General features: G+C 40.8%; 1 protein-coding gene across 1 annotated transcript in view; it reads left to right on the top strand.

Annotated features, from left to right (window-relative positions):
- Window positions 1-27,830, top strand: part of lpp (LIM domain containing preferred translocation partner in lipoma) — a gene marked incomplete at its 3' end in the record, with an annotated part of 156,042 nt that overhangs the window by 111,019 nt on the left and 17,193 nt on the right. Inside the window, exons 7-8 of the mRNA XM_083888080.1 lie at window positions 541-637; window positions 19,003-19,172. Coding sequence (XP_083744206.1) covers window positions 541-637; window positions 19,003-19,172 — 267 coding nt within the window. The remainder of the gene's footprint in view (window positions 1-540; window positions 638-19,002; window positions 19,173-27,830) is intronic.

Here is a 27,830-nt window from a genome sequence, read left to right as displayed (position 1 = left end):
TTGATGGTTCTTCAGCACATAAGTTCAGGGACTCACATTGTCACATTGATTTGGACATGACCGTTCACACTCATGGCAACATAATCAGATATATATCTGATGTAGTACCACATACTGAAGAGATGCAACTCAAAAAAACCCCCACAAAAAATCAGATACGACGACACTGCAGAAAAATGTTTCCGGAGTCACATTTGCCTAACATGCCAAACCTTTGTGGCTCAAAAACCAAACAAAAAAGAATGTTACTTTCGGGGTAGCCCTTGGCCAAGAGGAAAGGAATTGCACTTGGAAACGGGAGGGTTGCTGGTCCAAAGGGTTGAGGTGAGGAAGGCACCCAATACCCCACAGTTCCCCAAGTGCAGTCCAGGTGCTACCCCTGGGTTGAATGCAGAAGTAATCAGTAATTGGTGTGTGCGCAAATAAAACTAGTTCTAATTCTCAGAGCATCAACTGAAAAAATAAGATATGAGTCAATAATGTAGCCATTATTGTACTGTTTTAGCATTGTGACATGCTTCTTTCTTCTCTGGTTTTCAGAGCAGTGCTCACATGGCCCACCCTGAAGACGAGCTGGAGCGCCTGACCAAGAAGATGCTCTTCGACATGGACAACCCTCCATCTGAGGAATATTTCGGTAAGTCGGATCGCTCAACCTCGCTGACACGATAAAATGAATAGGTTCCTTGTATAATTATGAAAGATGTCAGGTCTCCTCTCATCAAGGTACATTTGTTGTGTGCTCTGCGAGTGTGATGACAATAGCAGGAGCTCCCCTCAACATTCGGGCTGGATTGTATTGTAATGACTTATGTTCAGACACTCCGGCAGAATGGAGCTCTCACTGATGTGCTTTTCAAGCTCTCTATGGCTGCTATTAAAAAAGGGCCTTTAGCATGTTTCTGCTCAAAGGGATGAGCGATATCTACACAAAAGCTCAAACACTTCATGTCTCATGGTAGTTTTCAGCCTAAATCTGTTTCCCATGGTTTTCATTTCAACATTTGTGTGGGTAAGTAATGAGGCACCACAGCTAGTTTTTCTTCTGTAGCATCGTGGCTTTCCGTAGCGGTAGTACCACAAGGGCTTTTGTTAGCTTTAGCACCCCCAGGTATAAATATATTCACTTTGCTGTTACTGAGAGGTAGATATATAATTAATTTAACTTTGCAGTATTAAATTATTCTTTTACACTCCAGTAAACATTGGAATTAAATGGCTTTTTGGTTAATTGTATCAGGGGAAACACAAGTGTTAGCCTAGCGCACTTCTTGATGACAGCTTTACATTACAGTTTTCACCCATTCACATTCTGTCGGCTCAGCTGTCAGGAGCAACCTGGGGTTCGGCGTATTGCCCAAGGACACATCGGCATGTAGACTAGCTGAGCCAGGAATGGAACCCCTCAACCGTCGAGTTAAAATAGGACTAGCTCTACCACTGAGCTACCCCCCTAATAGCTCTGCGATTCAGTTTCATGCTAACGTAAGGGCCTATTCCTGCTCCAGGTGCTCCACCACGCCAGGTTTCTTGTCACCACGCCGCAACAGAAACACATGTTGTAGTTTTATATACTGCATGAATCATGTGTGTTTGCGCTACAAATGCCATTAGTGTTTTTGACACAACAGCCACTTCAGAATGTAGCATTTATAGGTGAGAGTAGCTAAAGTGGCTAAAATTAGCCCTGTGACTCACTGTTTGATTCATGTGTCACCGAGAGTGGGAGACCTTTTGCAGGCGAGCAAAATCATGTTGCTTTCACACAAAGTGCAAAAAGCCATTCTGAAATCATTACCACATATAATGTGAGCTCATTAGCAGCACACATTCTCTAGACTTTCACTGTTATTTCGTGAAGTATAAAAAGAAACAGTTCGGCTTCCCTGTCTGTCCAAATCACATTTCTGCTAATGAAGGCTAAATTAAACAATGTGGGATAATGGGCTAACAGAATTAAACTGGTGTCATGTTTCCTAGATTATTCACCGTAGTGAGTGACTCGCATAGTTTTGTGTCATAAGAACAGTGGTTCTGGAAAAACCATTATTGAGACTGTCGAGGACAGCGCAGGTGTGTAGGAGGCAGACGAGGCTTATCTAATATTCTTGGCACTTCTTGTGCTTTTTATTTCCATGGTGTAGACACATCACATCTACCAGTCTGGGAAGCAGTCGTCAAGGTAGACTCTCAAAACTGCACTGAGGTCAAAAAGTGGGAGATCACTTTCCCAGAGATACAGTCATGGCTTTGGACAGATGACTTATTCACTGTCCAGCTGTTTGTTTGTTTGTTTGTTTTTGTATTTCTCTTAAATTCTCGTCTATTCTAATTATTTTAAATATAGCTGCCGGGATTAAACAGCATTTTTATGCTATTTCACAAAATAGGATTCAAAAGATGAGGATTCTTTGCATTTGTATTCCATTTCTATTTTCTCCACCCTCTTTACTCTCTTCTGCCAGCAAGTGCCATCCCTCTGATTCTCTCTCCTCTAGCCTTTAATCCCCTTTGCCCTGGAATTAGTTCCCATGCCCATTAGATACCTCACTCCACACATTCAATGGGACTCTGGAGCGGGTTTTATATCGGCACATAATCACACAGTGTGCCATGATAATGTGTAGGTGTATTATAGCTACAAGAACATGTATTTAACCGGTATTAAGGGATATTCAGCTCCACATTGGTGTGCACTGATGTAAAGACCTTAATTGGTTCACATTAGACATAGGTCAAATGGATCTGCTGGCTTAAGCTAAGTGTAGTCATTTTTTTTTTTTTACAGAGGAATGGCCCTCAAAGCCTTATGGCCTAATTCTACATATGAATGTGTATGTGATGCAGACCTGGCATGAACTCTCTCTCTCTCTCTCTCTCGACCACTGCACCATACATGCTGCCGTCACTGTTTGCCTGCTATAAGGTGACGGCCTGAAGGCTGCTAAAACAAGAACATGGGAGTTGGGGAAGTGGGTCAAATGTGATCTGAGGTAGGGATACCACGCTCGCGTGTGTGTGTGTGTGTGTGTGCACCCGGCCGACAGTGGCTGGCTGTTACTGGATTGGAGAGAGGAGGGAGGAGGGAGGAGGGGTCATCTTGTGGTTTGTCTCGGCGACAGCTGAATTAACCGAGAGATAGGAGGAGGATGAGCAGGAACCCCTCAACTGAGGTGACTGCAGGGACTCATTAGGAGAGAGTTCAAGCGCAGGCACATGCTGCTCTTCCAAATCCACAGAGCCTCCTCCCTCCTCCGCTGAATAATGTACATATAGTCACCACAGTGATGTAAAACTTGTGTGTCTGAGGCCCGGCATGTTTTCCTACTGTATGTCCCAGTATGTGGGAGAATTAGTCCCAGAGCACAAGACTTTTGTAATTATAAAGAATCTGATGGCGCTCGAATCTCTTCTTCTTCTTTTGGCGGGGTACGGCGGGGGGGGGGAAAGAGCCAACAGTTGTTGAGACCCTAAGGCTAGTAATTAACAAGAATAATCAAAGTGGGGCTGCGATCTCTAGCGCACTACTGGACTGAATCATTGTCTTCATATAGGAAAAGTTTTATTGGTGCCACTAATGTCTTTGATGAGCTTCTAATCTGACACAGCCATAGTGAGTTTTTGTGGGTCCGGAGGGGGTTAATCGAATTAAATTAATGTTACACACTGGAAACTTTTCATTAGACGCAATCAAGCTCCATGTGTAGGGCAACCTTGTTAGGTTCATTTTACAACAGTGGCAGTTAACTGCAATTGCATTGGACGTACGAACGCTCCTCAGACTGTACAGAAAAACCTGAAAATGATGCACGATAAAAAAAGTATTTTCTTGTAAGAAAACCCAGTTTGGATGCCAGAAATCCCCCCTGCAATTGAGGTTTCTGTGAAAAGCCACTGATGAGTCCTGATTTAGAGTTCCAGATTAGATTTGAGTAATCTAAAAGAGCTTTTTTTTTTCCAAATGTCATCATCCATCATGTTTAATCCACTTAGATTGTGCGTAGGTGTACTGTGTTTGTGGAAATCTAATAAGACACAGCTACTCGGCTCGCAGTGCAGACGTCTTGGAATCGGAGGATCTTGAGAGACATTTTGTCGTCGCTACGTTTCTGTCACCCAAAACCAGGATGTAAAGCTGAATTATTGAAAGGATGAGATGGTTTGCATTATTTACAATTAGTGATGACGATCCTTATGTAGTGTAGTTCATTCTGCTGCAGAGAATCTGTTTTTATTCCCCCTTTATTACCAAAATGACAAGTTGAGATTTCCACTGTATAGAAAGTAAATAATTGATATGCAATCAATATTTATACAGAGTCATTTTCCAGAGAGACTTCTGAGCAGTTGCATAAATGTTTTTGTAATGTTATAACCGGATGGTTGGGAAATTAGCAGTGAGACACATACGAGCGTACTGTACTCCACACAGGACTCTCGGCTGTCGGGAAAAGTCTTTCCTCCCCGGTTTGAGCTCGCCTTTGTTTCACCATAAGAGCTGCAGAAGAAAAGGCATTTATATTTTCCTCATAATGTCAGCTGCTGGTGGTGGCCTCATAATTTATGAGACACCTCACATGAAAAAATGATGAGGAATCTTGGAAGAGATACAAATGGCAGAGCAGCTCCAGTAACGGCGCGGGCCGGAGGAGTCGGAGCAGATCAGCCGAGGTAATTGGGTCAGAAAAAGTTACGATTCACGCAGCTTTAATTCACGAGCTGCCTGCCTTCTCCGTCTTTGTAACACAACTGAGCATCACAACTTAATGTATTAATAGGCTTTCAGTTTAGACAGCTTTGTGCATTGTCTAACATCCTCTGATGGAGTTCATTTGCATATTACTGAGGTCGCCCTCAGCAACCTCTTAGGAGTTTGCTTTTAGATGTGCCTCTACATGTCATAACAAGTGGGATGTGTGTCAGAGTAAAGCTTTTCCGCTGCTTTAAAACAACCCCACCCCCTCACCACCACCACCACCACGAAACTATGCCTCCCCACCAGTCTCCGCCTCCACAGTCTCCAAATGCCTTTAGCCAACCATCGCCCCCAATACACATGACTGTTTCCTTGTAGTGCGAGAAGATTTTTCTGTAAAGTTGTGTTCATTTCCAGAACGAAATTCGTCAAATCACTTAAACCTTAACTTTTTTTTTTTACAAGCTGTGAAAATTGGGTATAAAAGTAGCATCCATTAGTCTTTGTAAGCAACGACGGGTCATGGCTCTCCACTTTGTGCCTAACTTCAAGAGAGACTTCACAGTCGGTTTCGAAAACAATGTTCCTCAGTGCGAGATTGCAATCAGCGTTGGGTCTTTCACCATCTTAAGTACATAATATTGTGGAAAAAGATTCAGTCGGGGATTCTCAGTGCATAAAAGCCAAGGGCAGAAACTGATAATGAATACGTTTTAACAGGAGCCCTCAGGAGTTATGGAAGGAGAAACCGTTATGCTACAGTTTTAGCTTGTTTTTAGGAAAAATCAACATCAGACTACATGTGTGAAAGATAAAAAAAAAGCATGTGTGATGTATGGGGAGCACCAGTGCCCGTATGAAGGTTCTATTGATGCACAGGATTGTATACAGTTCTTATTTTCCATTAGTAGCTGTTGCTCTTATGTCTTTAAAGTGGCGCCATATGTAAGAATGTGGCCAAAAACGGTTACTACACTCAAATTCAAAAGACCGAGGTCTTTTAGGTTTCGTTTTCTCCACCATTGTAGCTCAGACGTAACTGGTAACCCGTGGTTGCTCGGCAGCTGAGACTCTACTGACTGCAATGATCGGTAGACGGCGGTAGGTGGCGCCACATGACAAAACATGATTTTTGAAATGTAAACAAGATTTTTGTTAATGTGAATATTTTGTCTGTACTGTTGTTGTTGGTGAGTTCACTTTGTTATATGAACATTATTTCTGAGTCTCTGTGACATATTAGGAGGATTTTATGGCCAGTTGCTTTAGATTTATTACATAATGCACCTTTAACTTGTGTTTTATGGCATTTATTGTCCAACTCTATTTTACACTCTTTTTCCACATAGCTTCCTACTTAAAATCTCTCTCTGAACTGCTCTGCAATTGGTCGAAAGTGTCAAGTCGCAGGACAGATGTTAAGGCTGCAAATAGGACGTGCAGAAGTCTACTTCTCTGTCGGATTGCTTGATTTACATGATGCTGAAAGGTTATTACAGGTTTATTGATCTTCCGTGCCAAAAATGTGTCGCCTGCCCCGGCTTTAATCAGTTCCCTTGTACAAAATGAAGTTTGGTACAAAATAGAAAATAAGTGATGAGTATTCCGTGCACCAGAACTCGGTTCAGCAAAACAGCTGCAACTGCAGAGGAAACTGCTAATTGATGTGGACTGAATTTCTTACGGATTAATATCCGTTTGTGTTCACTTTCTTTGAAAAAAAAAAGGCTTCTATTTTGAAATCATTTCAGGAAACGCTGTGTCAGTCGTTGTCACAGAGGTCAGTCCTTGGTATTGTCCCCTTGACGTTTTGAACTTGTATGTCAGCCGCTGTTCTGTTGTATTTTTTGTAAGTTAAGCAGCTAAAGGGAGACGTTGCTGTATTATTAAAGCACACTCACTGTAACCACGGCAACCGCAAATCAAAAAGGACTGAAATTTCAAGGATATAATATATAAAGACAAAATCCTAAAAAAATGTAAAGTAGGAAAAAACATATCTGGATCAAGTTACTTTGCACACAAATGTTTTTTTTGGATGAATGGAACACAACCATTCCATTCACTTTCTTTCTCGACTTGACCTGACCTCACTTCCCCCCCCCCTGCACAACATTGATTTCCTCATTGGCCCTTTTTATGTCAAGAGCCTAGTTCCTCCTTCACTGTGAGAAAGGTTCCTCCATTGGCAGTGACTATATATATATATATGAATGAGACGGAAGAGCATAATGCAGCTGGAAGGAGGTCAGAGACCACCCAAGGGCTGTGTGTGCGTGTGTGTGTGGTGGGGGGGATGATATGAGACAGTCTGGTGACATGGCAACTCATCGAAAGCCTGTGCATCTCTGTACAGTGGTTCATAATGTTTGGCTGCAAAAAAAAAAAAGAAAGATTACACAACACAATAGCCACGGATGATTATATGCATTATGGCTGCCTTTCATGAGGCACGGTATGTCAGTGTGAGCCTGTGGAATTGACTAATGGACAAAAGTTTTTGTGCAGTATGAAAAAAACCTGTCCGTAATGTAGCTCTTTTTTTTCTTTTTCTTTTTTGCAGTTTTCTTACTGCTATGCTATCCTCTCTCTTATAGTCACACAATATTTTCAAAACTTCATACTTACTTGAGTTCATTTCAACACCTAATAAAAATGTACACTACCATTCAAATGTTTGGGGTCGCTTAGAAATGTCTTCAATTTTTGAAGGAAAAGCCCCTTTTTTCAATGAATATAACTAAAAATAAATTAAATGAATCAGAAATACACTCTATGCATTGTTAATGTGGTAAACGATTATTCTAGCTGCAAACTTCTGGTTTTTTAATGTACATAGGTGTATAGAGGCCCATTTCCAGTGTTCTAAAGGTACATTGTGTTTGCTAATCGCGTTAGAAGGCTATTGGATGATTAGAAAACCCTTGTGCAATGATGTTAGCACAGCTGAAAACATTTTTGAAGGGCAAACTTTTCAATATTTCTCATCTTGTCAAATGTCTTGACTATATTTTCTAAGTGCGACTTTTAACGGAAAACACAGAAAAATTGTATAGGTGACTCCAAACTTTTGTACGTTTTGTACCCCAAACACATATATATCACACTAGCACTCGGGTACATTGGGCACATGCTGGTGTAAACAGGAAGTTGATGCTTTCATCTGCAGATGTTTGCAACGAGAGTGGTGAAACAGAGGAACAACGAGGTGAAACTGAAAGAAGGTGTTTTAATGGAGCTCAGACGAGTCATGGCTCATAAGAACCACTCAGGAAGTGAACGCGAGAACCCGCTGGGTCATCGTTTCCGACACCACCATTATCACCAACGTTAAAACACAGTGGTGTAAATATGACGAGCAAAGTCAGCTATGGACTTTTGGCAGATTTATTCCCATTAAGATAATTTGCTCTCCTCTTCCTCACACATACTCTACACACTGGTATAGTGACATTGGATCAGTTAGGTTATACAGTAGAACAGTATTTCTGATTACCTCCAAGTGATTTTCCTCCTTCACATATTTCATAATAACCTTGTATGCAGGAAAAGTAGGAAACTGAAATGCTGCAGTACTTTTATTCTGAAACAGGAACAGGATGTGGTGTTTGTGACATAAAGTATGCAACAGATATAGAGAAAGATTTCTTTTTTCCCCACATGGCCTGCGTGGAAAATAGCCGAGAGGTCTTTTTCCCCAGAAAGAGCCGTCGAGCGCTCAGTGTGAATGGTCTGGATATGTGCTGCCTGAATGAACAGAAAGATGAGACGTGGTGCACAAGAGACACACACGCCGCACATGTGTCGCACTCACACACGCTGCACACGCATCCGGTGTGAAACAGGCCCGTAATTCTATTTGACAACAGTGTTTAAGTCTCTTTTGTGCCACGTGTTTTTGGTTGTTATTAATTTGTCCCCCGTTGACCTTGTAGCGCTGCTCTCCAGCGCCGCGGCCTTGTCTTGTGTCGCTGTGTCATCAAGCCCACCCCACCCCCACCCCTGCTGTTTGGCACTGGTTCACATGAGGTGACTGACTGCCCCACCATCCATCCGCCGCCTCCTCCCTCTTCCCCCCCGCCAGGCTCGGCACTTGCCTCGTTGAGACAGCTCCACTGAGGCTTGCATGATCAGCTGCTGTGTGAGCCCAAGCTGAGGCTCCGGGGGAGCTCATGTTGCTAGATTTCATTTGTGAGTGAGTGAGTGACCTCAGGAATGAGTCGATTGGCGCACGTGCATGCACGCAGACGCACATGCACACGGGCGTGCGCGGATAAACAGCGTGTAAACGCGCAGACATCTTTAGGCATGCAGCTTGTTTATTTACTCTCATACACACACACACAAACTTGTTCTCTGCCTTTTTCTGCCCTCTCTCCCCTCATCCACCAGCCTCGCTCGTTCCCTCCGCGTTGCTCCTGCATCCAGAACATGTAACCTAAACTCGCTCTGCCGCCACAGGCCCTGACAGACTGGGCTGTGATGCTTTTATGTAGCACGGGCTCGCCTCTGCAGTGCCGCAGATTGCTCTTTACTGACATTGGGAATGAGATTAAAGGCAGGGGGTTTAGGAAAGAGGCATTCAGAGATTGAAATGCAGCGATGACAGCGATGACAGCGACTGAAGGCCATGTCATTGTCGGGCTGCGTTGAGGGCAATCGGGAAGCAGCAAAGTAGATTAACCTACAGGGTGAAGACATGAAACAGTGATCAGATCGTGGCCTCTGGCGCTCAGTGTCTAATGTGTTCAACAGACGTATGTTGTGCTGTTAACCGCTCGCTGACCTGTTGTTGATGTCTTAAATTAAGGGTTACCACAACTGTGTACCTTTTTCTTGGCTCTGACCTCGGGTGCCACATGAGCTCCACGTCTGGGAAGGAAGGGACGTCTCAGTCAGAAGTAGGGCTGCAAACTCGAGATTATTTTATTATTTTATATAAGTTTGGTCCAGAAAATGTTGGAAAAATATGGATCATTGTTTCTCTAACCTAGAAATTATGATGTTCTCAAATGTCTTGTTTTGTCCACAAACCAAACTTATTTAGTTTTAATGATTTATTTGCTATATGGAGCAAAGAAACCAGAAAATATTCACATTTAAGAATCAGAAAAATCAGAAAAGGTATTTTAATTATTTATAAAACACTCAAAATATTTGACGATTGATTTAGTAATCCAATAATGGTTGTTTAAATTTAATGCAAAATCAACTTTTTAATCATTGTAATACTTGGGATTTGGGACTCTGGAGGCCCTATCAGTCGGCAAAGTGTGTTAAAAGATGACTCACTCATGTTTTTGTGGTCTTCCTCAGTCTGAGTACAAGAGATAAAACACGCGATGTTGACTTCTGCGCTCATTGGGACGTCACAATGCGCTAAATTGCTGGAATTGTTGTCTCGCGGAGCTCCGCTTTGTCCGTAACGCGCGAGAGTGCAGGCGAGGGCAACGAAAAAACCGGAAGTCCGCAAAGTCCGTGAAAAGTTCAATTCTTGGCTGTCTTGGAGTCCTACACAAGCTTCCAGCCTCAGAGGATTTATCTGTCCAGCGGATACATGTTATATGACGGCAATGTGCCTGCTAGAGCCTGCAAATGATCACTTTTCCAAATGCTAACTGCTGTTAGCTCCCAGTAGCCTCTGTGGCTGATGTCATTTCCTGTCCCTTAAGTTTCGTTTTACTTTTTTTAAGGTGGACCTCAAGAGATACTACTAAACCGAGTGTTCTGAACAGGGCGGTTTTGGCAGGGTGATTGAACTGCTGTGGTGCTTCATCCTTATGGCATTTCGAAATAAAGGTCTTTGCATTGAAGCATATTGAATGAAATGAGGTCAGAGGTCAGGATGCCAGCATGTGACACCTCCATCCTGGGAGAGGGATGCCTCCTCTGTGGCTCTTTCTGAGGTTTCTCGCATTTTTTCCCATGTAATAAAGTTTTTCCTCACTCACTGCGAGGGTCTAAGGACAGAGGTTGTCACAGGTTGCTGTTGACTGTACAACCCTTCGAGGCAAATTGTGTTTGTGATGTGGGGCTACAGAAATAAAAATTGATATGAAATTGATTTGAAATGAATTGAGCTTGACACCTCTGGTGTAAACCGAACCTTATACATTCGTCACGTTTCTATTATTCACATTTATGTACATATTATGATTAAAGCTGAGGTAGAACGTTTTTTCCCCACACTGCATGAATTTTAGGCCATACACAAAACAAGTACAAGCACTTCTTTTAATCCATTTATCCAAATAGTAAAGATGCTTTACATTAACAAAAGAAAAGAGAACATTCAAAGTAAATGAATAAATTAAATAATGACTGTTAAAGATGTGGGAAAGTCAGTTTGAACAGGTGGGTCTCGATCAGTGTTTTAAGGGTCTGAAATGAGTCAGAGTTCCTGATGTGTTGTGGTCCCCCAAGGTTCAAAAGTACTATGATCCCATGTTGTAAAAGTAAGGTTCACTATAAACTTTCATGACAGTGAATTTGCTGGCTGTCAGAGATGAAGCAGTTGAAGAAGAAGAAACAAGTGTGTTTTCTCTGGTCTTGCGTTTGGAGCAAAATCAGATTAAAAACTCATGTAACCTGGGAGTGAATGCGGATTAAGCACATTCCCACTGTTCAAAAGCTACTTTAAACCTGGCTTTTGCTATTTAAATTTTACATGATTTTGTTGTTAATTGAAGCACAAAACCGACTTTACATTGAGTGTGTTAGCACCATATTTATATATCATGGATATTTTTGTATTCCAAGCGTAAAACTTTTAGTTTAAGTCCCAAAATGGATTGTGTGGTTGGTTTCTTTTATTAGTTTTGGATACGCGCCGTCGTCCCCGGCTTTGCCTTTGGGGGTTTGCAAGGGTTGCACCAGCAGGATTGTATTCTTTAGTGTGAAAAGTTTGGTCTCCCACCCCAAAAAAAAAAAAGTTCCTTGCGATCCTTCCTTACATGCACGATCTTTGATTTGTGACGATGTAAGATCAAATTGAGCTGCAAGTGTGCTCCCCTCTCTGCCTTTCATGCCGCTTCAATATCACGGCGTGGAAAAACAAAGAAGGCAAAGACTGAGGGAAATCTGACGCGTTGTGCCACTCAACATCCCCCCCATTCCCAAACAACAGCGTCTCACTGCCACTACAAATACATTAGAAATCAATTATTTATGGAACAAAGTCGGTGCCTCTTTTATCTTTCCCTTTTATCCAATTAAATTGTCTAACCATTCTAAGCCTCTATAGCTCACAGGGAATGTGCTTCTTTAAAATAAAGAAGAAAAGAGTTTCTCTTCAGTCCTTCCTTTTGACTTTTCTTCGTAACAGAGAAGAGACACTTCTGAGGCTTGAGGAATGAAAGGAAAGAAAGTGAGTAAAGTGTAAATGAACTCCCCCTCCTACCGCCGTCACCATTGCGTTGGTTCTACAGGAACTATTTGAAGTTTTGATTCTAAGACTTTGCTTCCATTCGCCGGCGCAGAGGGACCCTGGGAGTGACGAGGCCTTTCATGATTCCTTTATGCCCAGCTGAAATAGCTCGAAAGTATTCGGGATCATCATCTCCACGGGGGTAAATACGACGCCGCTTCGATTGCTGTCCCTGTATTATTCAGGAAGTCAACTGAAGTTGCGTCTTAAAATTGAAAAACGCTCACAGCCGACGTCGCCAAATTATTGATGGGGAAGTGTTGTAAAACACGCCGCGCGTCTCTCTATTATCATACTGTAAAGACTGTTAGTCAGACTTTGGAGAGACACTTTCATACTTTACACAACCACAACTGTATGGATACAATTTAACCCTTTAAGGTACTACTCAACCATTTGGTCGACCACACTTTAAGTCACTATATCACATTGAAAAATGCATCAAGCTGAACTCACTAACACTAAATTAATGTGACTTGTTCTGAATGTTGTACTTACTGTTGTTAATGTTGTTTATTATGACAGACATCTCAACCGTTTGGTAGAGGCCTGTATCTAAAATACTATAAAAAAAAATATATATATACATATATATGATAAATATATATTATAGTATATATACTATATATATATATAGTAATAGTTTTGTCGGTTGATGTTGATCGGTGTTTCTCAAACCTGGAAAAGAAGATGTTCTCAAATAATATCAAGAAATATGAAAAAATATTCAGTTTCAATGATTTATTTTTTATGTGGAGAAAAGAAACCAGGACATAATTCACATTTAAGAAGCTAACAAATCCGGAAACTTTAGCTTTCTGTCCTTAAAAACACTCCAGACCGATTAATCAATCATCAAAATAGTTGACGATTCGTCATCAATTAATCAAGTAATTTGCAGCATTTTCTTTGAAAAAAAAAGAAATAAGAAAAATAAATTTTAACATTGGAAAAAAAAATACCAAAAATGCTCATGATCCAAATGAAAGTTAATATAACTAAAGATATTTAAATTGTTGCTCAGAAAAACAAGTTTCACCGATCAATAACCTCAGGATCTATAAAATAGTAGAGGTTGTTTTTTTACCCTTTTTAAACATCTGATAATTTAAGTCTTTCAATTATTTCCTGATCAGATTTATGAATATTATTTTCATCCTTTTCATGTACAAATCCTGGCGCCCAGTCTTTGAATGTCATGTACATGTACTCGTTATATTGATTTTCTTTGTACGTAATTACTCTTTATACAATGCGCTCTGTATCCCCAATGAAACTCATTATCGCTTCGAATCAAAGCTTGGCGTGACGACGTGAAACAAACCGACGCTTTATTTCCTTTCTGCCGAGCCGTGACTCACTCCGTTTGACACGCGGGTTCATCGATATCCTCCCTCTCAGCGCGTTCGTTATTAACGCTTTAAATTTAAAAAATAAATAAAATAAAATAAAGAAATGGTATTATGAAGTTGCTCCTAAGATTTTTTTTTATTTAGAGGTAGAAGAGCAGGTATGGAAGAATTGTGGGCGAGACGGTGCTCTGATCTGCCGCTCTTTGTTACAGCATCGTGTGTGTGTGTGTGTGTGTGTGTGTGTTCATGTGTGGGCTGACGATGTGCACACGCAGCCTGACGTGACATGTCTGTGGGTTTGCATACAGTATATGACACGTGTCTGGCTCAAAGAGATTCTATTACATTGTAAATCTGTGTGTGCGTGTGTGTCCACGTCTGTGTGTTTGTGTGTGTGTGTGTGTGTATACAGTGTAAGCACAGTCGTGCACAAATAGCTCCTGAGGGCCCTCACGATCACAGACTGCCAAAAGGAAAAAGGATTTCAGTGAGGTTTCCTTCTCGCTATGTAAAGTGGGAGCCCTGTGGGACATGTTTGGCATTCTCATCCACTCACTGAAGATGGCCTGTGATCTGAAGCCACTAACAGGCTCGGCGTGCTCCATCTCTCCCTCTCTCTCCTTCCCTCTCCCTCTGGCTCTCTGAAGTGATTACCCTGCTTGTGATTCCACTGACACCCACATGTCCCCCCGAGACGTGCCTTCACTAGTTTGTTTAATCTGCCTCCTCGTACAGTAGGTAACACAGCCATAATTGAGGTGTGGAGAGAGCTGTGGGAGCAGATGAAAGCCGATAGCAGGTTTAATGAAAACTTGTCTGCGCCGCCACGACGACAGCAGTCGCTAAAATTAACGTGCGGAAAAAATTCTGCTGCTTTTACTTAAAAAAAAATACATTTGTGAAAGGTAAACGGCAATCTGTCACTCCTTTTGTTTTCTTAATATTAGAGTCAGTAAAAAGACAAATCTCGTACTAATAACACAAACGGTGTCACAGTGAGGATTTGAAAATGTCACTGGGAAAGTTTGAAGTTTCCACGCGTATTAGCGGCGTAACATTGTACGGTTACATGCAGCTTATACATCAACATCCTTTATTTAGAAACAGGGAAAAAAAAGGGCCCAAATACAGGGGGTAAAAAAGTGATATGGAATAAACAAAACAGCACGCACAAAAAGTGCTTCTATGCAAATAGTATCTGGTACCTGGTTGAACGATATGGTTTTTTCAGGGCCGATATCGATTATCACAGATATTTGTAGCTGATATTCATTTGCAGTAAAAGTATATATTGGCGTCAAAATTTTGAATAATGCAAAAACCAACACTTACAGTAACTTTGTTTAAGTTATTATTAAACAGCATTTTAGATTTGCAACATGTTAAAGTTTTTTATTTTTTATTTTTTTAATCTTAGACGATATTTGTTTTAAAATTCGAATGTCTTATAAAGTTGAATAAAAACTAAAAAGAAATAAATAGCCCCCTAAAGTTTTCTACAGTAATAAAGAAATTTCACTATATCTGAAATGTTATTTTATCTTTCTCTTATTTTAAGTTCAAACAAAAAGTGCAGGAAGTTCCCAAGGTCAGTAGCATCTCATATAAAGTAAACTGAAATTTGAAATAATTAAATAAATTGATCTCTTATCGGCCGTCGGATTTAAAAAAAAAAAAAAAAAAGGCTGATGCGTCAAAATGCCGAATATCGGTGCAATAATCGGCCAAGCTGATAATAGGTCTATCTAGTACCGCTTGAGCGAGTTGTCAGACTGCTGGCCACTGATTGGTCAGAGAGTGTCGTCACTGGAAGAGTGCGACGTCTGAAGACTCAAAGCGAACTATGCCGAACTGTAGATCAGTTAAAAAGACTTGAAATCTCTTGCAAGGAGCAAGGAGGTGGAGGAAGATCTGAGGGTCGGAGAGTGTGTGTTTAGATGTTAAGGAGGTCCTTAAAAATAAGGAGGTGCAAGGTTGTGTGAGAGCCTTGAACGTGAGAAGGAGTCGATTATAGTCGATGCTATGTTTGATAGGAAGCCAGAGGAGTTCCTATCGACAGGTGATGTGATCTATGGAGAGGGTTAACACATGTAGCCTTTCATACACTGACTCGTACTCACACGGAGCTGCTCTGCTCTGTGCTGGTAAAGAGCGGGGGGGGGGTTAGGGGGATGGCGGGGTCAGTACATGTCAGACTTAAAACAAAAAACAGCTGAGGATCATTTTGTGGCGACTTCGGGGAAAAGACGGAGGATCAATTACCCTGTTCGGGAAGGGGAAACAAATAAAGATACGAGGCTGCGGCTGCAGAGAGAGACAGTGAGGAATAACTCTGCCGCTTCTCTGTGTCACAGAATCACTGCGTCTGTATCGTTTTACACTGTTTACATCTGTTAACGCTGCAGCGCGACTCGTTCATCCGACCCAACGCGGATACACGGGCCGGTATGAAACGGAGAAGGTGCAAACCTAACAAGTCCAAACGTCTCTGAAGAAGACACCGCATTACCCTCAGGCTTATTCCACTCCTTTAGATTTGAAATAATCAAATCAGGTTCATAAAGTCACCTTCTTTACATCCGTTTGATTCCCAAAGTGTGTTAAAAATGCAATTAGTATCATCTGACAGCCTAATTTCAAATAGAATATGTCATTTTTCCGCAATTTAATGCTGGCTACAAATGAAAATTAAAAAGGATTTGTGTTACAGGGAGGATTTCACATCGTTGCCAGGGAACTTGTGTCTGGTGCCGTTCTTTCAGCAACTTTTTCACAGATTCCAGCGAGGCTGGCGATAAGATAATGAGTTATCTAAGATTAGAAAAGCATTAGCAAGCCTCGCAGTCAAGCAGATATTTCATCTGCAACAACACATGACTTCCAATGTTGTGCTGATACCTGAGACAGATTTGGCTTTACACTCCGTTTGAATTTCTTGATATGAAAAACAGTGAGTGGAACTGTGAAAATGCAAGCATCAGATACTCTATCTCCCCCCGGTTAGCGTCTCGCCTCCTCCGTCTGTGACACGCTTGCACTTCTGTGTTCAGAACGTACTGGGTGTCAATCATCGTCTCAAATCGGCTCGTAGATAAAACAAAAAAAAAAAGGGAACAAAAAAAAAAAAGAGCGATCCATAGAAGTTGAACTTGAATTAATTAAATCTACTGTATCATGCTTCTTCACAGAGATTGCATCTGTCCTCAGATGTGTAAAAAAATAAAACATTCTAAGATATCCGCCTAAACCCTATTATTGTAAGATACCAGTAATTAAATTGACAGTGTTATTAATTGGGTTGAAGATAACTTGCATTGAGTCGAGGACATCTTAAACTCAATTAAAGATATCTCCTACTCAATTAAAGATATTCAAATGCCACGTCCTGCCGTACGCAATCAGACTCTTTCCGGCGCAATAATATCACTTCTTCTCTCGCGCCCCCCTTTTACAAAGACTTCGTTGTACTTCTAAAGTTTGCTTTTTATCTTTTCAAAGCTCCACTTTTTGAAATAGATGTCACACTTTGGTGATGTCTGTAGCCTTTTTTTTTTTTTTTTTTAATGTGGCATAATTATAGTGTTTAATCCTTCCTTATCCAGTGTTTGAAATAGACATGAAGATTAGACTCTTCTGACATGAGGGGAAAATGAGGCCTTTAAAGGGATTTGTCTTTACGTTTAGGGCGAAACAGTGGTGAAGTGTGCGTGGACAGCAGGTCAGTCTGTAGCCTTTCAGATGGATAACAGTGCGTGAAAATACAAGTTTACGCAACACAATCAATATATAATGTATGATATAAATCAACCAGAACAAAGGTTTTGATTCTCAAAAATAATGGTTTTTTTCTCATGCTGGGCACGTTAATGGCGTTTATGGCGTTAGCGTTAAAGCGTTAATTAATTAATTGCACATTACCGCGTGACGCGTTTCCATGACGACTGTCCGGAAAAAGAAGCGTATGACGTCATGTTTACGTACCACGGCACCGTTTAGCAGTTAGCTAAGTTAGGTCACTCTGTAGCCTTTCAGATGGATAACATTGCTGAAAATACAAGTTTATATATTTATTACACAATAAATATATAATGTATGATATATATCAACCACAACAAAGGTTTTGATTCTCAAATATGAAGGTTTTTTTCTTGTGCTAACGGCGTTTACGACGTTAGCGTTAGCGCACATTAACGCGTGTCGCGTTTCCATGACGACTGACTGGAAAAAGACTTGCGTAACGTCATGTTTATGTGCCACGGCACCACACAGCAGTTAGCTCTGTTAGCTCTGTTAGCTCCTTTAGCGCCGTTAGCACGCCTACAGTCAAACTAGAGCGGTCTGTTTTATTAAACAATAGGAGCAGCGCTACAAGTAACCATCATACCTGTGCACTGCGTATGTGTGCCTCTGTTTTTAAAGTTTAGCGTTACTTTAGAGACTCATTTTAACAATCGGGAGGCACGTAAACATGACGCATGGAAATGCGTCATGCGCTAATGTGCGTTAACGTTAACGCGCTACTGCCCAGTGCTAGTTTTCTTCCCACCATTGTTTAATTCTTTAGCACAAATACTCAGCATGACACACATTAACCAACTCTATCTATGGTTTCTTTAAGTTTCTTTAAATGAAAATCTTTCAAAGTGATTGTGGGAGTCTTGTACTGCTATAGAAAAAAAAAGAGAAGCAACCCAGAGGCGAGAATTACAGCAGAAGAAATCTCAAAACATTCACTTATTTTATTTCTTTGCAAAACTCCATCTTGATAAGAAAAACTGACCCAGACGTTGACTGCAACTGCACTGAAGCTGCAAACTTTTCGCTTTAACCCACACACCACAGACTTTTAATCTCTGTGAGTCAGTGTTTCCTCCTATAATCCACCCTGATGACTTTTTACCTTTTAGGTTTTTTTGTTAGTCAGACTTTCTGTCCAGAGAATGAGCAGAGGACTGTGAAACTACTGACACCAAAAACAGGTCTAACTCAAAAAAGAATCCTTTTCTTATAATATAAGGATAACAGATGCAGATCCCTTGTTTCAGGTGTGTTTTTATGTGAAATTCAAAAAAAAATAATAAAGAAGGGGCTGATGGAAACAGGCCTACAAACAGACATGATTGGCTGATTTGTGAGAAAAAAATTTTTTTTATTTGGTCAAAGAACCAGCAAAACTGTTTTAAGCTGTGCTAACATAACTGCACAAGGGTTTTCTAATCATCCAATAGCCTTCTAACGCGATTAGCAAACACAATGTACCATTAGAACACTGGAAATGGGCCTCTATACACCTATGTACATATTCCATTAAAAACCAGACGTTTGCAGCTAGAATAGTCATTTACCGCATGTTTATAACAATGTATAGAGTGTATTTCTGATTAATTTATTGTTATATTCATTGAAAAAAGTGCTTTTCCTTCAAAAAATAAGGACATTTCTAAGTGACCCCAAACCTTTGAACGGTAGTGTCGAGATTTGTGGTGAATGTGGACTCAGCCTCCACCTGCTCCTCTTCCTCTCCTCAGGGCGATGTGCCAGCTGTGGAGAGAACGTTGTGGGCGAAGGCACCGGCTGCACCGCCATGGACCAGGTCTTCCACGTCGACTGCTTCGTCTGCATGACCTGCAGCACCAAGCTGCGCGGCAAGCCCTTCTACGCCGTGGAGAAGAAGGCGTACTGCGAGCCCTGCTACATTGTGAGTAACTATCTGTCTCTCTGTCGTGTCTCAGCTCTCTCTCTCTCTCTCTGTGGTTGTATGCTTGTCCTTGGAGTGGGAACCAAGGGTGGCAGCTGTGTGCCTGCAAAGTTCATGCAAAGGCATTTTTCTTTCATCAACAGTCAGGCCAGCTGCTTGGCACAGCATGTCTTCATTTGGTCTTTTCCCCCCTGGTTTTGCTTTGTTCTCGATTACTCAGTGACGCCATCTTTAGGTTTTTAGTTTTAAAATAAAAAGTAGAAGAATTATACGTACAGAGACGTGATGATGCCAATACAATACAGGGAAAATAGTAGTTAAAAAAAGCTAAAAAATATTAACAGCAAAGGACGTAGAAACCTCCCAGGATGGGCAGAAGCGCAACAGATAGTCATGCATAATGCAATACATGTATAAACATAAGAGTATGAACATAGATATAGGTACGTACAAAGATATGTTAAAGTTCAAGTAGCTAATTTATTGTAGCTGTAGCTTTTACTTGTTTTAATTACCACGCTGAAGGTGGTTGTGTTTTTGGCTGCGTTTGTCTTTGAGGAGCAATTTAAAAAGTCAAGATTTTTGATTTTTTTTGTTAGGTGAGAGGATGTAGGTTAAAGCTCCAGAAAGAATCAGGAAAACATCGTTTAACCCTTTGCAATATTGAGACCATAAGAAGAAACCTCCGTGCTGGATTTATTCACTTGCTTAGTCATCAGCAGATATTTACCCAAAAATAAAGCTGCTCAACATTAGGGCAGCCCGTGCCTCTGAGCAAGTTATCAATCCATATTGGCTAACTTTTAACTGGACACTCTGAATTGACCCCTGCCACTGCATCTTAACATTAAATGATGAAGTTTAGTTGCCATTGGTGAACATAGAGAAGCATTTAGCAGCTTTGTCATCAGACGCTTTCACAGACGTCGCTACAACACATTTACCAGATTAAAACTCCATAAGTTGATCATATTTTAGTGTGAGCGTTTACAGCTACTCACACAGGAATACATATGGAGTAATTAAAACACTTGAAATCTCAAGTTCTATTGTTGCCTGGTGCTCTCAGTGATATCAAAAACAAATCTTAATAAAATGAAGCTTCATGTGTGACTGTAATGAGTGACCTGATATACTTGCTGCTCAGTATTATTATTTTTTTTGAATGGAAAAGCATTCATTGATTTTCGAGCACTTGCACGTCATTCAGAGCTGAATGCATGAATCTGATGAGCAGTCAGATACGCTCTGAATGTACTTGATGTATTTAGTGAGTGTTGTAAGGGTGTTGGAACCGTACATGGTGATAATTCTCTGCATGGAACAGTTTAAAATAGAGGATGTCTGTGTTTCTCCTTTTTTATTTTGTTTCCGATCAAAAGTTGACCAAAGAAGTTATTAATATTGTTGTTTTTATTCTTTCTCTAAAGGCTGCTGCCTATTTTACAGCCGCTGCATTTCACAAGACATGTGAAAATATGTCCTTGCACAATATTGACAGGAAAGACACATGCTTAACAACCACAAGGACATCACATTGCAGAAGTGTTTCTCTCATTGCGTTTCATTAGAATATTATGGTCTGGTTTTGTTGTCTTGTTGCTGTAAATGACAGCTCTGTCATTGTCAGCAGAGTCAAAGTCTGTACTTTGTTCCTGGAAGCCGAGATGGTTTGAAACTGACTGAAACTGTGTCATTACAGAGGAGTTTTTTTTTTTGGGGGGGGGTAACCACTTTGAAATTTCACTTGCCATTTTCATTTCAAACCAAGTGATTCACTTAGATTGGACTGAGTTTGCACACTTTACAACTCATATCAGTGGGAAATTACATGAAAAGGAGACTTTAATGCAGCAATTGTTTGGGTTTCATTCAAAAACAAAACACAGACACACTCATGCATGCATGTTGAGCCCCGCCTTCCTCTTCGCCTTTTGAAAATGAGCGCCATTCATGCACGCCTTGAGACTCTGTAATGTTAGATTTTAATAACCCGAATGAGATTAGCTCCTTCGGTAGCAAAATTTCATCTCGAATGAATCAACACATTTTCAATATTATTATATAGGTGATACAGAGGAAGTTTGATATCCAGTTGATTCCACAAAAATAGTCTAGTGTCTAAAAAAGTAGACACCCAGCTCTGGTCGAAGGTCACTGTGATGGCGCATTATCGTAAGAAAGGCTCAAACTAATCCTTTCCAATTGAGCACAGACTTTCAGTTGGATATAATAATAATATTACTTATACCTTTATTTGTATAGCACCTTTAAAAACAGTAGTTTACAAAGTGATTTTACATACAATACATACACACAATACATAAACAGTATGGCTAATATAGTGCTGGGCACGCTAACGCACATTAGCGCATGACGCATTTCCATGACGACTGACCAGGAAAAGACGCCTGTGACGTCATGTTTACGTGCCGCATGATGTCATGTTTACATACCGCGACACCGGAGTCCAGGCACCATTTATCCGTTAGCTGCGTTAGCTCCTTTAGCGCCATTAGCGCACCGACAGTCGAACTGGAGCGGTCTGTTTATGACTCGAAAAGAGCAGCGCTACAAATAACCAGCGTACATGTGTACTGCGTATGTGTGCCTCTGTTTTTTAAAGTTTAACGTTACTTCAGAGACTCATTAGCCGGGAATCAGGTAAACATGACGTCACACGCGTCTTTTTCAACGCACCATGCGTTAATGTGTGCTAACGTTGATGTCGTTAGCGCCGTTAACGTGCCTAGCACTAAAATAAAACGGATATTAATTGATTTACGCTGCGTACATAGGAAGAGCAATGAGATAAAAAAAAAAAAAAAAGATAAAAAGACATAGATATATGGATTATCTGTTGAGATTTAAATGGCCAAAGGTCAAGCTCACTTTGGCCTCACACAGCACACATTTCCAGCCTCTTCTACCTCACCAAGCTAATGCTACATGAGTCTGGAAAAACTGTGTAGACTGCCATCTACCCGCTTGGTTCAAATCTGCATCTTTTGAACGGCGAAACATCCACACAAACATTCCATTTTCCTGTAGAAAAGAGAGTTAATAAAGCTTGTACAAGTTTCTTGCAGTTAATGAGGGAGGTCAAAGCTGTGTTTTTGGTAAATAAGGGATAAAGCATCCCGGCGTCCAGAGTTGATTTATGAATTATTCCGAGCACACACTGATGGGCTTGATTCTTCTGGCACATATTATTAACACATACATGCAATTCATTTACATCACTTTCAGGATGTGGCTTGATGTGCACTTTGCCAGTAAAGTCTCTGCGCTACAGTATATGATGTTTAAATCAGTGGCAGGCTCCATCTCCTAAATCATCCCCTTTCAGAGGCACTCACTGTGATTGTAGTTGTCTTGTCTGGAAGTTCTCCAACTCTGATACATGCGCGAAAGAGGAATGGGATAATTTAAGAACTTTATTTATGCATTTCATCAGCATAAATGTTCTTCTGGCATGAGATCAAAAGGATGGGGGGAAATCTGAATTTCTTAATGAAAGTAATTTCTTCTTCTTTTATTCCCATCCTCAGGGTCATACGCCTCTGTACGATTAGAGAATGAATGTGAGTGTTGAGTCTCTGAAGAGAAATGTCAAATCCCAGAGAGGAAGAGGGGAAAACTTCAAGTTAGCCTCCGAGTCAGTCAGTCTAGGAATCTCTGAGCGTAAAAACCAACATGTACTGTTCTCCTTCTCTAACCTGCCATGTTATATCTGCAGCGTGTGATATCCCATGTATTTTTACTTTGAAAGGGAACTCCAGTGATTTAAACGAACGCCAAAACTTCTCATTTATTTATGTTATTTCAAAAAAAAATTTCTTTGGGAGAAGTGAACTGAACTTAAATTTGTAAAATTGGTGAAAATGCCCTTTAATGTATTGAATTTAAGAGTTCTTCTTCGTTCGATGTTTATTGTTGACTGACAGATTTTTAGTTGATTCAGTGTCACGTATGTGCGTTAGAAATACTGCAGATAGTCAAAATAGTCAAATAAATAAAACGTCAACACCAAAAAGCACAACGATATGTTAGTTTTCTGAAAAAAGTTATTTTACATTTTTGTCCCACCTGAAAATGTGCGCTTTAGTACGGGTAAATGTCTTTCTAGCAGCCTTTGGCGCTGTTTGACGTTTTGATGTCGAATATCTTACAGGTTTAAAAGTTGCCTAAGGACACAGTTTCATATTCAAAACTCTATGACAGCTATTTGCCAGGAATTGTAGGGAATACATTTCACACACCGGAGAGTGATTAACGTCCAATAAGGTTTTTGTTTATCCGTGTATCAAAGTAGACGATCAGCAACCCCTTTATCAAAACTTTACATGTTCTGTGGAACAATGCTGACATTTGTTATTGGCCTGATATGAATGACTCTTTTAGTAATGTGGAGGATCTCACCTACGTCTGTTATCGTGTCCTGATCTCACGAGCTGCTATCTGTCAGAACAACCAACCTCCTGGTGCACAACTCGGCCGTGAATCGCAGAGCAATAATCTGGCTTTGTGTTCAACGCTTCCCCCCGGTACGAGGACTTATCGCAGCCTATTTGAATACAAGAGGATGTTGATGAACTCTACAGCCGCTCTGCTCGTGTCTCACTTTGCATGAAGTCATCCGTAATCCTGTTCATGTGACAACATCGGTTCACCATTGTTTTTTTTTTTTCCCTGATGCGTCGGCCTGAGGTGTCCCACAGCTCCTGATATCTCCACATCTGCAGTGACGATAAGACTGAAAGTGTGAGTGTGTGAGCCAACACCACCCAAAGAGGGTGACCATTGCTTTATTGTGACGTAGCAGTTTCTGAAGTGAAAGCATGTTATTGATTATTTGAGTTTTGGCAACTTAGAACCAGTTTTGTTATCCAATATTTCTGTAATAGAGAATTCTACCAATTATTCTTCGATTTATTGAGGATACAAAACGTAAAATTCTTATTTATTTTATTTTTTTATCCGATTACTTGATTAATCGAGTAATACTCAATTAGAATACTCAAAAATATTCGATAGTTGCAGCCCGCGTAAGCTACATTATATCAGCGAGCATCAATGTTTACGTTAGCGTGTGCCTGCAGCATTAGCAATTGGATGCTGGACGTGCTGTTGTGGTATGCCAGTTGTCGTTTATACTGGTTACACTATACCTTGTTGGCTTCTTGTTTAAGCGTAAAATGGTCCCACACTTTGGACATATAGTGCCTTTTACGGCCTGTTTCACTCTCCATCTCTGCCATCGCACTAGCTGAAATCCGGATGTGCGCCTGCTGTAACGGTCCGTGTGGGACAACGTTCCCTGCTCTGAACTGGCCGTATAACGCGCAAGATAGGATTTAAACAAATATTCGAGGCAGAGTTTTTGCCTCTGAGGATTTTTTGTAATCGAGTCACTCAAATTACTCCTGCAGCCCTAAAGTCAATTAAGTCTAAGTTAAAGGGACACTGTGTAGTATTTATGGGTTTATATGACCCAAAATCCACTTTTGTATACATATTATGTGCTCCTGCATTGTCTAGTCCCTGTATAATAGTCCATGTAAAATAACATGGGCGCGGGCTGCTACTGCATTGCCACGACGCCATGTTTCTATGGGAGACTGTATAGACAAACGCGAGAGAACAATTCAAGTGTCTCTTTACTTGTAGCGGAAGTCCCGCCTCCACTCTCTCCGCTTCGTCTGCTACGGCCGCGGTAGCTCGCCCTCTCCCTCACCTCACGAACCTCATCTGCTGACACGGAGAAAGACAACAAGGACGACATTTGACGGGCTGAGGATACCGTAGCGCTCAGGGAAGGGAGGGGGTGAGCAGAGGAGCAGTTCTTTGTTGTAAATTTCAGCCTCTCCTCTAGATGGCACTATCAACTACTAACTTCACCTTTAAGGCTTGCGTTCCGAATTTTGAACTCCAGGTCACCAAAGACGAGTCCGAGTCGGGTTTTTGTTAAGTCCAAGTTGGCGTCACTAAGGTTGAGTCCACTTAGAGCTGATAATGACAACTGTCATTATGTGAGTGGAGTTCCAATGTTCAGGGGGTCTTTAAGGGCGTATGTCCAGCTGTTATAGCATTATAGTAAAAGCATGTATGTTGTGTTAATTTGGTCCAATATTCAGCAGTCTGAGGTACAATGAGCCACCAGTCCTGGGTTCTAGGACACTTGAGTTGAGGTATTCGATGCTTTTGAAAATAAATAGCATTGTGGCTGTAGCCACACTGGCCACCCATTTAGTAAGTTAATTAGTTATTTCTTTAGTTCGTTGACAGGGACAAGTTAATTTGTCCTGGGTCAGAAAGCAGAGGACAACATTATCTGCAAGCTAAGTCAACAACTTAATAAAACCCACATTTACAAAAGAGAACATATTCACAGACAAATGCAAAACATGACCGCGATATTAAAACACAACAACAATGTAGCTCCACAACATCAAGACATCAAACATGAACTTTCCTGTGTCGTGTGCAGTTTTGGGGCATGTTACTTTAAAAAGTAATTAGCCAAAAAATGTTCTCAATTAGTGCCGTTATTAAAGTGACCATATCTTTTTTTGTATTTGCAGTCTTAGAAATGAATGTTCTCTCTCCTTTCACTTCAGGAAGTTTGCCTGTAACCACGAGAGCGTATTATTCAATGGCGTTGAGAGCAACAGCGGCTCTGCATCCATCTGATAGTTGCGCTGCTCTTTGAACAAGTTCACTCCTGGGATTCAGTGTCACTGAGGTTAATTGCTTACACCGTGTACCGTGTGCCCACTGTTCCTCAGTCCATTCTGTGTCGACGTCCGTATCTCTTTGTTTTTGCAGCAGTTTATTGCTAATTTCTGCAGTGTTTCCCCTTTGCCAAGTTTATGCCTATTTAATTAGTTTGTTTATTTTAGAAAGGTTTTTCTCGCTGCCCTTTGCATCAGGTTGTCGGCTGATAAACAGCATCATTCAATTTGCTTTACTGACTCCGGTCAATGATAAAAGGGCTTTAGACAATGCTCAGTTCCCAGTTAAAGGCAGAATCACATCCCCACTTTCTGAATATAGCTAAAAGTGCAATAGCATAATGACACTGATGTGAGTAACACAAGGTCACAGCAGGAGCAGAGTTTCATATTGAAAGAGCAGTAATAAAAAGATAGGGATTTGCCCACATAAAACCATTAATCTATTTCTGCCTCTTTTGACAAAATTTCACAGAGCGCCAAGGTCACGGACACCAACTTGCTTGAATGTAATTGCGTTCATTATCTGGTGTTGCGCCGTGGCTCTGTTATTTAAAATAAATGGGCTTTGGTCTCATTGGCAACAATCTCTGAAAGACTTTCCTTTTGGCTTTGACCTGCCAGTCACCAGGAAACGTTCATGATTGACTCGTCAGCTTTCATCCTCTGTGTCTTGGAAAGAGGTTATGATGCGTGGCCTCGCTGGACAGCCATTCATGTTGCCGACTTCTACTTTTCACTTTGTTCTGGCACAAAATAGAAATAGGAAATTTCGTACGGCGACCAATTTAAATCTAGAGAGACTGAAAACAAAAATGGTTACTAGAAAAATCCTTCTTTGGGCTTTGTGCTCCAGTAACTTAGAAGAGTTGTGGTTTTTCTACACCATGAATAGAGGATAATATCCTTTATGAAATAGACCAAATTATTGTTTCAGCACTACAGATGAATCCAATTTGATCTGTGTGAACACATTTCAGTTTAGGAGGGAACAACACATGCTGATATTCCAACAAACCAAAACCCAAGTTTATTATATGAAAATTATTATGATCAGAACATTCAAATATTTGAACTTTAATGTCAACTTCACATAGAACAGATTGTGAGTATATATTGCACAGCTGTGATGAAATCTGTACACGAGAAAACTCGTGACCCTGAACTGTGCTTAGCCATAGCAGCCAAAATAAGACAGTGAATGAAAACTGGGACAATAATTAAAAAAAGTTACCTAAAGGTTGTGAATCTGTAATAATAATTAGCTAAAAGGTGTTAGCAAACCGATGAGAAAGTAATGGATAGTGTTTGAAAGAGCCATTTCCTGCCAATTGTAGTAATACAAAAGTAAATTAGACCAAATTGACGATGACACTAACATTTAAAAACCATAATGTCACCTTTTAAAGAACCTGTGAGTAAGAATCAGCGTAATCTAATGGTGCGAGATTACAACAAACAAAGGCCTCCTCTGGAAGTATCAAAACACTCTTTTTCAACTCTCTGCTGATCATCCACGCTCCCGCTCTCTTTGCCACTTCTTTGTTCTTTGTTGGTTTATGTGTCGGCTTTATGTCTGTGAAATCATTCACCGTAGTAAGCCTCTGCTTCAAAAGGTGAAACACAGACACGCGTCAGCTCAAGGTGGCTACGAAAACCAAACAATATGAATACACTTCAATTCAAACGTGCTCTCAAACATTTCTCCTCTTAAACCCTTTTTAAATGTGACACGCTGGATCTTAAAACCAGTTTGAATGGCGGATCTTGTTGATTGACAGTGATCAGATAAAAACCCAGTTAAGGAACTACTGCTTTAGTTTTGTTTAAAGATATTTACAGGCGACTTCAAACGCACCACCACGATCATACTTCCTCTATCTTATCATCACAGATAGCAAGGGGAAAGTTTCCGCGGGTGGCA

The sequence above is a fragment of the Microchirus variegatus genome (genome assembly GCF_963457635.1).
Source record: "Microchirus variegatus genome assembly, chromosome: 4".
Lineage (NCBI taxonomy): Eukaryota > Metazoa > Chordata > Actinopteri > Pleuronectiformes > Soleidae > Microchirus > Microchirus variegatus.
This window is presented reverse-complemented; position numbering and strand designations above follow the sequence as displayed.